The 13646-nt window shown below is 38.0% G+C and overlaps 1 protein-coding gene across 4 annotated transcripts in view; it reads left to right on the top strand.

Moving 5' to 3' along the window:
* Positions 1-13181, top strand: part of NNT (nicotinamide nucleotide transhydrogenase) — a 46965-nt gene extending 33784 nt beyond the window's left edge. For all 4 annotated transcript variants that reach the window (XM_056324144.1, XM_056324143.1, XM_056324145.1 and 1 more), the window contains exons 20-22: positions 8550-8668; positions 9646-9761; positions 11010-13181. In XM_056324144.1, the coding sequence (XP_056180119.1) occupies positions 8550-8668; positions 9646-9761; positions 11010-11159 (385 nt within the window). In that variant the 3' untranslated portion in view covers positions 11160-13181. The remainder of the gene's footprint in view (positions 1-8549; positions 8669-9645; positions 9762-11009) is intronic.
* The last annotated feature ends 465 nt before the right edge of the window (positions 13182-13646 follow it).

Genomic DNA, 13646 nt, shown 5'->3' with positions numbered 1-13646 from the left:
GAAAGTAGTTAGTGAACACAGGAAGGTCGGAGGGTTTAAACGTCTGTCACTGTTTTGATGTAACTTGAATCTTCACAGAATTCCAGAGTGGTTGAAGTTCAAGAGATCTGTGGAGATTGTCTGGTTCAGCTAGCCCCCTTGCTCAAACTAGAGTCAGCTGGAGAAGTTTGCTTAGGATCTTGTCCAGTTGGATTTTGAATACCTAGTCCCCCAGAGATGAAGACTTGAAGCCTTCTGGGCAATCTGTTCCGATGTTCAGAGTAAAACAGGTTTTTCCTGTGTTTCAGTTTATGACCATTGCTTCTTGTCTCTTCACTGGATACCAGTGAGAAGAACCTGGCTCTGTCATGTTTACTCCCCTCCATCAGTATTTATACACACTGATAAGATTCCCTTGAGCCTTCTCTTCTGGAGGGTGAAGAATTGCAGCTCTGATCCTCTCCTGTTGTGATAATCCAATCCATTAAGTAACTTAAACCTGCACTTACTGGGTTCCTGTAGTTTTTTGCTATTGGAAGCAAGGCCACTATTAGACTTATTTGATTACTTCATGGAAGCATTATTGGAGTGCATGTGGCCAGTCCCATGGATTTATTCTGGAGTGCTGCTTCAAAAAGCAGAGATAATTCTTAGGTGCCAGTACTGGCCAAAAGTCATTTCCTCCTTCAATTTTTCTTAGGCCTTACAGATATTGAAAGTACTGGAAAGCTGACATTATGCCTGCCTTGCTGATTGTTTGGGAAACTATTTTCCAATTATGGTAACTTAATACTTTAAAATTAGTCAAGGCTTGGTTTTCATTTTGACAGATGCTGGTTAGCCAAACTCATTCTCTGATTTCCATGTGTTTATTTCAATTGGGTGGTAACGTTCCTTGGGACTCAGTATTCTAGCAATCAGTGTATTTTGGTTTTGGTTTTTTTTTTCTTGCAATATTTTTCTAAGCTTACTAAAAGTTCATGGGCAAGTTTTTGCAGTGTTTTACAGCAGGTGTTGTGATGGATAACAGCAGGGTTACTGTAGGGTTTATAGGCAATTACTTGTTAGTGTTAACGCAGAACATTGCAATTTTGCATATAAAATTGCTTTATCAATGTATTTGTTCATGCATACATGAAAAATGAGTGTGTGTGCTGGTATATCTGCTTCCTGGAGCAGTTCTCTTCACACCTTACTTCTGTGTTTAGCAAAAGCTCTGTGTGTGTCCAAATGGCATTAAAAGTTTTGAAGACCCATTAGCTGTGCGACAACAGAACCTTTCTTGGCTAATGCAACGAGTGTCACATGCTTTTGGCTTTCCTTTCAGCACTTCTGTGGGGGTGAGCTTTATGTTTTTTATCAGCCTTAGTGAAATGAGAATTAATGGGTTTGCCTTTTATGTTGGCTTTGCAAGGGAGAAATGTGAATGAATCCTTGAAATAACTGGCTTATACTTGAAATGAGTCGATTTCAGGAAAGGATCACTGCAGTGGTTACCTAGTATTTAATGAAATAAATCTGTATTTACAGTTTGTGGTAATTCAGGCCTTTCATCACTTTGCGGAGCTCCCACGGTGTTCATTAAGTGCAGCTGCTGTCCCTCTGGTTTCAGTTGGCCTGGAGTGCCTCGGGACCCTAGTACGGTCACCATCCAGATGTAGTGACACTCACACATCCTCTGTGGAGGGGTGCCAGCATGGACATACTATTGTCATCAATTTGTAATGCCCATGCTGTGCCAAGGAAAATTGCATCTGTCTTATGGGTTTTTTTTGCTTCATGACTCACGATTGATCCAGAGGAGCTGTTGTTTTCATTTACTTTGCCTATAGCCATAACATTCTCAGTGAAGTGCACAGATTATATAACATGATGCATAACCTTTGACTAGGTTTAAATTTAGAAATATGGGAGAGTTTGGAAACTTCAGACTCTTTTAGTTATTAAATTGCATAGCTAACATCATTGCTTACTTGAGATAGTTTTGCAGCAGAATACATCTTTAATGCATTAGTAGGATCACATAGAAAGCTGGGTATTGCTGAGCCTTTGTTATAGTTTTCCCGTGTGAGGGATGGGTAGAACAGCAAAACTACTCATAGGCTGAATCCTGTAGTCCCCAGAATCCATTGGCCTTGGGGAGGAAATGCCTGTTCTGCAACTGGTGTATTTCTGCAGAGTTACAACTGAGGAAATTGTTGAAAGATCTCACCAAAGTTCCTTGGTGACATGCTGTGTTGTTTGTAGGCCCCTAGTTGTGAAATTCTGAGTTCTTTTACATAATTAAATTATATTCCATCGTAATCTTATATGTAGATATATAACGATTCTGTGTCATTATAGTACTGTTAACTGTATATATTCCCATAGGTGCAGGAGTAATTGACGCTGTTTGTGTCCATGTCTAGTTAACTGTTTTGCCACAGTATGACTTTCCTGAGACTTTTTCTAACAATGAGGGGCTTTTTTTGTGTAGTAAAAAATTCTTGCTAAGAAGAATGTATTGCAGGTGAAAGGACTCTTAAAATTGTGCTTTGTATAGAGTTTCTAAACCTAACTCATAATTAAATATGCTGCTTTTCTGGTAACTCATAGTTGAGAGAAATGCAAATTGCCTCTTTAACAGCCTTTCAAATTAGTTACTAAGATGCTAGTGTTTTGGTTTGGGGTTTTTTAACCTCATTTTTATGGGTGGATGTCTTAGAATCGTAGATTATTTAGGTTGGAAAAAACCCTTTAAGATGAAGTCCAACTGTTAACCCAGGGCTGCCAAGTCCACCGCTAAACAGTGTCCCTAAGCAGCACATCTACACATTTTTTTTAAACACCTCCAGGGATGGTGATTCCACCACCTCCCTGGGCAGCCTGTTCCAATGCATGACCAACCTTTCAGTGAAGAAACTTTTCCTAATAAACCAATCTAAACCTCCCCTGGTATAACTTAAGGCTATTTCCTGTTGTCTTGTTGCTTGTTATCTGGGAGAAGAGACCAAGCCCCAGGTGCCCACAGCCTCCTGTCAGGCAGTTGTAAATACGAGTGGTAAAGGCCCCCCCTGAGTCTCCTCCAGGCCAAACACCCCCGTTCCCTCAGCCGCTCCTCGTAAGAGTTGTGCTCTGGACCCTTCACCAGCTGCACTGCCCTTCTCTGGACACGCTGCAGCCCCTCTGCGTCCCTCTTGAAGTGAGGGGCCCAAAACTGAACACAGGATTTGAGGTGCAAAAGTCTTGGATTTCTGTCTTCTGATGTTAGAGAATCTTAATTACTTTTGAGCACATGGAAGCACGAGTTTTTGAAAATGTGACAGCATAGATTTAGTGTTGGACCTGAATTTTTTTTTTTTTTTTTGTTGCTACCTTTATGGCAGAGCTCTAATCAGATGTTTTTAGGGTTTTGGGTTTTTTTATCTCCATTGTTCTAATTGCTTATGAGTAACAGAGCATGTGAATGGGTGCCATTTATACATTTATGTACAAATTAATAAATAAAACAGATTAACTTTACCAATCTTTGTTGCTTTACAAGAAAATCTAGAAGAATTTAAAGGATGAGCTGTTAAGATACTCTCCCAGCCAGTCTTAACATACTGCTTGGCTCTGGTGTGTATAAAATAGAAATTACTGTCACTGCTGAATGGCAGCATAGGAACAACATGTGTTAATGCAAGTTGCTAGGACACTGAAGTGCACTTACTAGGAAGACACTAAGTGTCTACATGTGTGTCAGTTCTTCATTTGTTTTTTCTAGTCAGATTAACTGTGTGGGTTCTGAATTACTAATGATGCAGATGGAGGGACAGATGGAGTCCAACAGATCTGTTAGCTCAAGTGCTGTCTTGGTGTAGCCAGGGAGAGCTAGCAAACCTTGCTGTATCTGATTTGCTGCTGCAAGGAGGCAGCTATAGCTATATGCTCCTGGGGGTCTATTATAGGTATGCCATTGGTTCCATATGGGCCAGCTGAGCTCTGGGCGACCTTAGTTTGCGATGCTTTATGGAAGCAGACACTTCTTTCTTCCTTGCAGTTGGATTCTTGGGAGGGTTATTGCATTGAGCTAAGGTCCATACCATATATTTGGATCTTGCCCTTGCTGTGATAAACCATAGTGGATGGAAGTAGTTACCAATACTTACTTAAGTGTGCTTAATTGAACTAATTTAATTCAGTTAAACTGACCTGCCCCCAGCAGAACCCCTGAGCTTAGTCTGTGCTGAAGTACTGTTTCTGGGGATAGGTTGCCTCAGACATGACACCAAGCCTAAGGTAGCTATGTCCTTTGAAGCTAATAATCTACATAGTCATCTGTAATGTGTGATGAGAGCATTATACTGTGGTACAAGTCATGCTACACTGCAGCTGTTGTTATATGGCAGGATTCAAGCTGTGGAATATCTGAATGATGTACTACGCAGTTCATCTAGTTGTTTGGTGTTCCCCCCCCCCGTTAATCTTGAGTAACAGATTATTGTTTGTACTGGAAACAGAGGTGGAGAGGTGTCAAAACAGAAATAAAGTGAATGTGGCTGGGAGGAGGTGAGGCAAAACCCTTGGGCAAATTATTCTCTGTATATACAATGTTGAAAGTGTTGAGTAAGCTAAATTAGGCACCAGCCAAATGTTACTTACGTCACTCTGTCCAGCTTTGGCGTAATGACAGGAATCCTATCTTTACATAGATGAAGTGATTGTGACACACTTCTGCATTGAGTTATGTAGATGCTAGCTCGTTCAGTATTCATTACAAGCACATCATCTGGCCAGTTATAGTAATGACTGACTTTATGGACTGTATAAAAAGTAATTTCCATTTTGAGATTTTCTGGTGATTTTTTTTTAATGAAATAGTATTGACTGTGGCGGTATGAAAAAGACAACTGCTTTAACTTTTTTACCCCCTGAATTTAAGCGCACTCGATGTGGAAAATGCTGTCCTAGATAGGATGTGTATGTCAGGAGTTTTAGATATTTAGTCTAAATTTAAAATAAAATGTTGGACTCTTTGTATTACACAAAAAGGTTCAAAATATAAACTCATTTTTCAGTGTGCTGTGTTGCCTTTCTAAAACTAGAAAGTATCCAAAAGAAGCTGGTTAAAGAGGCTGGATATCGTTGCCTAGTACTATTGCTGTTCAGGTGTGAAGCTTAGCAGCAAGGAGGTGTACGCTCACTTCAGTTACATGACAGCTGGGCATGATAAGCCAGCCCTACATTACATGGTCAGGGTCAAGAGAAAAATTTCCTGGTGAATTCTGTGTTTCAGTGAATTACCAGAATAATGTTTCAAGTCAGACACAGTATGATTGTGAATCTTTGTTATGAGTAAAGTATATGTAGACTGAAAACTTGATGTTATGTAAACAGAAAGCCAAAGACTGTGAGATTTCTGGCTTGATTTAAAAACAAACCAACCAACATAAGGGAGTGCTGATATTAAAAATATACCAAATAAACTTGTCAGTTTTTCACTTTAGAACATTTTTTTTCCATGAAACATGTCTCTTACAGTTGTATGTGTGTTCAGTTTTTGAATATGAATGAGGTTCATATTTTGAACATCTGGGAGAGCATACATGACAATGTTTCTGCCATAACGCACAATGCACATAGCTTTGACGAACTGCTGCTGTTGCGAGTCAGAAGCAAGATAGGCAGCTTTTATTAGACGTGTTGTGAGCCATCAAGGATTTTGGCTGTCACTGTTTCAGTGCTTACCTGAATTCTGCTTTCTATTGGACAGGTTAATTTTTCTCCAGATGCATATAGAATTTATCTTGTGAAATAACGAAGATAAGCACGTATTTTTAATGATTCTTTTTGACACACTTGCACATCCAGTTTCAAGAGGTACTGGCTGGTTACTGTCATATTTGGTTAACAGGCTCTTAGAAGCAGACCTCTGGGAGTCACTTCAGTATTTATCCAAAAAGCTTTTGTCTGAGCAGCTTTCTCAAACTTTGTGAGTATGCAGTATGTGGTTTCAAGCAGAGTCTGTCAGAAGTCTCCAGCTGCTGATGGTTCATGCCATGACTCTTCCTGAACAAAGATAATTATCCCCTTTATTTTCTTCTTTCTTTGACTTCACCATTCCTGGCAAGAGCCAAAGGTGACATTAATTCTCTTGGCAGCTTAAATTTTGGCTTTCCAGCCCTTGAAATAATATTGTATGTGTATATAGTATTTAATAGAAACCTCACAAGTATTTTGTTTTGTGTATTGCCAAAGTAGCTTTGGTTGAAAAGATGCTCAAATAATTTTATTAGAAACAAAAGAGAATTTTGTTGGAAAATCTATTTTCACTGCCAGAGTAGTGATGGGTTTTCTCAAGTATACTTCAGAATAAAAGTTCTCTTACTGTACTGCAAGTGATTGAATTTGGTACACTTGAAGACTAGCTGCAGTACTACACATGGTTTATATTACTGAGTGGTGTGAAACATAAGCTGTTAATGTCTTGTCCTGTAATTTGCTCACCTTTTTCTGATTCTAGGTATTGTCCTTTGCAAAAGGATCCCAAAAATTTACTAGCCAAATACAATCTATTCTCTTTGTTTCTTTAAAAGTATTTATTTTTAAAGCTAGCGTTTATCCTGCTGTTTGACCTAGAGCTTAAAATTGTAGTATATCTGGTATTATGTGGATTAATCATATGTCCTTAATTTTGTTGCTGGAGTTACCCATTGTCCCATCTTTGCATTGTCTTAATGCTGTCTTGCTGCTGGAGTGTTCGGTTGCCCTTTTAAGGATGTTTTTGCAGAGTGTTAAATTCACAAGTGATCTGTGATGATTGGACTGTGACTTGTGGACCATCAGTGCTGCGTTATCCACTTCCATTGCAGTGGAGTTGAAAATAGAAATATGTGATAGTCTGTCTGTCATGCAGAGCTGATTTATCAGTCTTCCCCTCCTTTCTGAAGAAGTCCTTTTATTGCATTCCTGACTGACTTGGATTTCTGCTCAGAAATTTCTGTTCAGAAATCCAAGAGTTTACAGTTTTCTCATAGGTATTTTATGTCTCTTCCAAAGTACATGTTAGCTTCCTTATTAAACATTTAATTTCAGCCATATACAACATTGACCTGAGGCATTTCTGGTGTGCTTGAGTCAGCATGACATTTGGCGATAGCTCCAAGGGCTGGAAAGACAGAAAATGCATAGGAGAGTAGACTTTGATATGCCTAGTTTATTCAGGGCCAGTAGATGAGCAGAAGAGTACAATCTGCCCACAAGAAGTAGATTTGCTTGTAATTAAAATATATCTTTGGGAGTTACAGTTAGACCAGTTTAACGTCTTTGTTCTGAGTTTTGTCAGGTTTTTACTCTTACAGAACTGCATTCATACCGTAAGATTCCCACTGCTACTGTGTGTGTCTGTCTGAACTTTTAGTAACTCATAAGCAGTGTATTCTATCTAAACTGGTTTTTAGCTGTTCTGAAAACATTTCTTAAATTGTTACGCTTGAACTGGTACAGCTTCTAAACTCTGCATCTTCTCAATCCCCCTGCCTTTTTTTTTTTTTTCCTTTTTTTCCCCTCCTCCTAAGTTCGATCATGAGAAGAAAGTGGCATGTTTAACCTAATTCAGAAAAGCATTGTCTTGTGCTTAAAGTAGAGTCCCTGATGATTTTTCTCTTGGAGTGTTAGACCATGGTAACCACACATACTCTCTTAGAGACACTTGAGTCAGTAAGGTCATTTGCCAAGACCATTTCAAGGTCTATGAGTGGATTTGTGCTTCAGGAAGGCTGCACAGTGTTTAGGCCTTTTTATGAAGAGTGTTGTGTTGTGGCCAGTTCATTTATTCTTTGGTGCTTTCACTTTTCCATGATGTAAGAGACCTACAAAGCATATTAATATGGGTGGTTGTTTTGCAGCAAAAAGGCTTACTCATAAAAAGCAAATCAAAGGTATCTGTCAAAAGTTTTTAGATGTATTATTTGGAAGGAGGATGCAGATGCTTACCGTGTGTGTTATGGCTAAGGCTGATGATTGTATCCAGTCAGAACGGTGAAATAGTCCTATTACTTTCAAAAGTAATCGAAGAAAAGCCTGTTGGTATAAGCCATTGCTGGGTGGAAAATTGCTGTCTAGGGCCATCTTACAGTGGTGCATTCCTAGGCATTTTTTGCCACGAGTTCCTTCTGTGTTGCCACTAGAAGAGTCCATCAGGCTCTCCAAAGCCACTTTGCAGATGCAACAACTTTCTTAAAGAGTCTTCTTATGATGGAAAGATTGAAAATGTGCTACTAGCTTATTTAACTTTACTGGGAAAAGAATATATTCTTTTGCATACCTGTTATGTCAGTCATACTTCTAACTTTACAGAAAAGGAACAGCTGCTCTCCAGGTGAGGAGTCTAATCTGTGGACCTCGTTCCTTTTCCCACCCATTCAGTTCTCTGCAACACTGGGAAAATAATTACAATATTGTTAAGGTTTAACCATTTAATTTTATTAATTCCCGTGTGTGTTTACACTTAAGCATTTCTCAGCCCTGTAGGTCACAGGGGGCAATTTTACTGTATAAAACAGAGTGTGCAGTCGTCCTTAATGGGGTTGAACTTCCTTTCCTGTTAGGTTCGGTATTCACCCTGTGGCTGGCCGTATGCCTGGTCAGCTGAATGTACTCCTAGCAGAGGCTGGTGTTCCCTATGATATTGTGCTGGAAATGGATGAGATCAATGAAGACTTCCCAGGTAAGCATGCAAGCTGTAAGTTTCCAGCAGATTGGATTTGATCTTATCAATTTTTATTTGATTCTGTTGTTACATCACACAACGATTTTAAAAATAGAAAATCTCAGCCAGGCTATTCAGTTTCTCTTGTGCCTGTTGTGATGCCACTGGAGAGAGCAGAGGTCTTTCTCTTGCAACCTGAGTGTGCTCCCAGCTGATGGCAAGTGAGCACAGAGGAGTACAAGAAATAGCCTGACTGAGAAGCAGAGAGTATAGACAGGTAAAACAAAGGGAAATATTGAATGAAGGAGTACAGAAGAGAGTAGATATTAAAGGGAGATTAAACAGGCTTGTCAAACATGTTTCCTCCAGAACCAAGGGCAGGTTTTTTTGGTTGGTTTGGATTTATTTAATTGCTTATAGCTGTGAAGTAAATGACAAATTCTGTTTCTCTCTTCTCTCTTACTGCTACATACAGGAAAACTACAATTAATTCTTCAGGTCAGGTGTTGTACTTGACACTGTCATATCTTGCAAACCAGTATAGAATTGTACAGACAACTTCTTGCTTTCTTACGTCTTTATTTAAAAATCAGAAAGCTGCTGGTAAAAGGTTTTTTGAAAGAGCAAGGAAAAGCCAGGCACAAACAAGTTGTTAAGTGATGATGTGTGTATGAAATACACACAGATGTGTATGGAACCACATTTAAATATCAAAGGATTTAACTTCTGTATGGCAGTGGTCTAACAGTTCCCTTGGAATGGGGTTGTGGATGCTTGCAGTTTGCTGGAGGTACGTGGCGGACACTTGGACTCTCACATATAATTTACCTGATAAGTTTGTAAAATATTTGTGACCAAAGTCCCCATAAATATTTGTAGAGTAAGGGGTTCTTCTGCCTCTTAAAGATCAGTTTTAACATGAAAATGAACATCAGCCTCAGTGTTCAGGTTTCAGTTAATTTTTCATTAGTTTTCTCTTTTTTGTCTTGCTGCAGAAACTGACTTGGTGCTTGTGATTGGTGCAAATGATACAGTTAATTCAGCAGCTCAGGAAGATCCTAACTCTATCATAGCTGGCATGCCGGTTCTTGAGGTCTGGAAGTCCAAACAGGTGAGATGATAAGAATTGTGCTAGCACCTGCCATAGTTAGCATGCTTTTAAAAACAGGGTTTGTAGGATAAGATAATAATACTCTACTTTTATGGTTTCCATGAAAAGCTTTTCTGCAAGGCATCCAACAAACCAGTCAGTATTTTGCAAGTGTGATGAAGTACATGATTTTGTAATCATCAGCAAGTGCTTTAGTGGAACTAATGATGACTGCAGTAGAAGAAAACAATGAAAGCACTTTACTAAAAATGGGATTAGAATAAATTATATTCTGCTGACATCTGCAACCCTGAAGCATTTATGGGAAATTTGACAGTTTTAATGTTGAGGTAGAAATAAAAATATTAGTATTATACTTAAATAATAAAAAAAACCCAAACAATGAATGAGTAGAGAGTGTAGCCTGTCTAGACTGATCTGACACTTTAGTCCTTGCCAGTGTTGCTCTTTGAAAGCAGCAGTGACTTACCTAAGATACGTATACTTGAGTTTCCTTGATAGGAGATCTTTGATCTCTTGTTCTGAAGCCAGTTGTAGCCCCGGTACTTCTGTTGGTTAGCCATTCGAGTACTCGGACACGGGCACATACATTTATCAGTTTTGTGCATAGCTATGTGTTGCAGTTTGAGAAATAAACATGTATATGGTCAAAGCTGGTAAAGCGTCACAATTTCTCTGCTGAAGGTGCTGTGGTTAACTAATTTGACAATCAAGAGCTAACAGTGGCTCAAATGTATTTAGGTTTGTGGGGTTTTTTTAAAACTTAATTTAAATTCCCTGTATGAAGTAATACAGAGTCATAGTCTGGACAAGTACCAGAGAGTGTTACACCAAGTATTGATGTGAACGCTGATCTGAATTGTGTTGCTATCAGGGAATTGGGTTCTTAACATAATTAAAAACAAAAAAAACCCTTAAAACCCTTCTATGCTACAATCATCAGTGTCCATCTTGCTTTGACTTTATTTCATGGAATAAAGTAAGAGCATATGGATGTGTAGTGTCTACAGTCTCTTCATCTGACATGCAATACTGTGTTTAATAATAACATGTTTCTGAACCTCGTTCAGGTATCAATTTGTCTGCTATATTAAAATTAAAAATACATTTTTGTAGCAGTGAGCACACTATTTGGGTTTGGGATCTCTCTTCCTCTGCCTTTTCTTTGTGGCAGCTGGTTTTGTGTTGTCTTTGTGTGGGCGTGGTGGTTGGTTTTTGCTGTTTCAAGCATGAATTCTTTCTGTGCAGGTCATTGTAATGAAGAGATCTTTGGGAGTCGGTTATGCAGCGGTGGACAATCCAATCTTCTACAAACCCAATACTGCCATGTTGTTGGGTGATGCTAAGAAGACTTGTGATGCCCTGCAGGCCAAAGTCAGGGAATCGTATCAAAGCTAAATACTGATTTATATTCCACTCATGATTGTGACTACAGTTTTGTCACAGAGGTCATGGAAAACAAGACTTAGAAAAATCTTTTATTGTTACAATGCAGCCAGTATTTGGAGAAGACTGCATTGATATCTAGGGGATATAGTTTGGTTAGGAAATGTAGGGTTTTATGAAAGGATGGGCACATTAGCGCTTCAGACTAAGTCTCCCATGAGGCAGTACATTAAAGAATGAAAATGTGCTTTTTAAGGTTAACATTGGGCTGTTAGAAGCAGGAACTAATAACTTGTGGTAATCTTTAAGTAGTTATTGGCTCCTCCTCCTTACTGTCTTTACTTCTGTCATGGAAATTCACTAAAAAATACTGTGCCAAAATTGTATTCTGGCTTACCAAAGCTGGATGAAACAACTATTTATTTCATTAAAACTTAAAGCAAAATTACAAATGGATGCGAGCAGATGCATATAGTTGCTTACATGATTTGAGATTCTAAACAATATTTTGTTTCTTTTGTGAATTGTGTGGATGCTGTGAATCAGGAACATTTTAGGAAAGCTAATTCTTTTTAAAATACAGTCCTACTTTTTTGTAGTGCCCACTTACATTACTTAAAACAAAACAGGGGATTTCAGGGACCTACCAAGTCATTTTCAAGCCTGGCAATGAAATGTACACTTACTTGCACTGCTTAACTGTTTTAAGCAGCTGCTAAGTTCTCCATCTTTTCCAGTCATTGCCTTTTTGAGTGTATGGGGAAAAATGTGGTCCAGTTCTGCACAGATAGAGCATCTTGATACATCTGATCTGTTCACAGAATTTGGACCACACTCTTTCATTTTATGTTCACTTAGACTTTTAACTGTATTTGCTACTTTAAAATTCAATGATGCTTTCTTAATTAACATTTTTGTGATGCTGGAAAAGGCACTTTTGAACATATTTAAGATGCTGGAGTTTATTAGATTTTTTTCTAAATAAATAAGCTATTGTTTGGACAGCACAGAAACATACCAAACTTAATCCAGTGTTTTGATTATTTGACTTCTCCCTAATGTAATTAAAATCACTGTTAAATTCTCATAATAATTTCAGCAAATAATTATGAAATTTTTTTTTTTGTTTTGATTATGTTAAATGTACTTGAGTGGAACTCAAATACTTGCCTAATAAAATGACTTTATCATCTTTACATAATGATGTAGCAACTGTCTATGGTGACAAAGGCCAAACAGGAATAGCTCTACTTGCATTAGAAAGCATTCATATCAGAGGAAGACAAACTATTAGGAAGTCAGTCTTGAAATTAATCCATCCTGATTGATAGAACAAACTTTTTTTTTATTACACCATGTATAGAGACCTCATGTAAACCATAGTATTTCTACTTAGCTACCTCTGTTTTTGTGAAGATCGCTTAAAGACTTTGAACAGGTAATGCATTAAGAAATGTAACAATGTATGAAAGAAGCTACCCTTTTTACAATATCTTTTATATAATTTGAAATAAAAAGTATCATGTAAGCATTGATATGTCATACACTGCAGGAAAAGACTTGCAATTAAATTTTAATTTAAAACATCATGGCAGCTGTATTTGAATGTAGCGTGTATGGCCTCTTGATTTCATTTTATTCAACTTTCAGGTCTGCAAAAAATAGGAGGGAAATGGGAAGAGGGGGAACACAAGGAAATAATCCTCTCTTTTGCCCTCCCAACTAAGCAAAAAAGGGATTTGAAGGGATTTTAAAACCTAAAGCATTCATTCTTGTCTTGTCAGACTCGAAATATCTAACTGCAGTATGCAACATGTTTCTGCTTATAAGTAGCTAATGTAATACTTAGCTTTTCTTAAATAAACAAAACAAAAACAATAAGGGGAGGACGCTTCTTTTTTCCCTTTCTATTTGGAAAAAACCCATACTGTTATGTTGGTTCAGAGGTACCAGTGTTATCTTTAAAACTGTGCTTTACCATGGAACATCAGGTAATTTTTGAAGTGCTAATAAAAAGTCAATTATTTTTCTTTACTGATTGTTTCTTTTCTCTCCTGTTGTGTTTCCTGAGTAAGTAGTCTGAGATTCTTTCTGGGAGTTAGGAGATTGAAATGCCACAACAGGATGTTGAGGTTGAATAATATAATGAAAAGGGATCATAGTGAAACATGCATATTTCTTTTTATAATTTGAATGGTTCCTTAAAATACTCATGACTGATGTCACCTGACTGTAGCAACTTCACTATGAGCATTTTCTAATAAATGAAGAGGGTTAGACAACTTCTGGGAGTAGTTGATCCCACTGTGTGTTGCCTTTTTGACTTAAAAAAAACCAGAAGGCAAGAAAAAAAAGCTGTAAGAACTAACTTGGCTGAGTACTTCCTTTTCCATTAGCTGAGGTGTGAGGTGAATCCTGTCCCTTTGAGCCTGATACACCATATGAGTTTGCTCTTAGTTGTTTTTTTAGTTTGCTGTAGAACTTCTACAAGATCGTCAA

This window comes from Falco biarmicus, chromosome Z (genome assembly GCF_023638135.1).
Source record: "Falco biarmicus isolate bFalBia1 chromosome Z, bFalBia1.pri, whole genome shotgun sequence".
NCBI classification, from domain to species: domain Eukaryota; kingdom Metazoa; phylum Chordata; class Aves; order Falconiformes; family Falconidae; genus Falco; species Falco biarmicus.
Note: the sequence above shows the minus strand (reverse complement) of the source record. Positions and strands in the feature narration are given on the sequence as shown.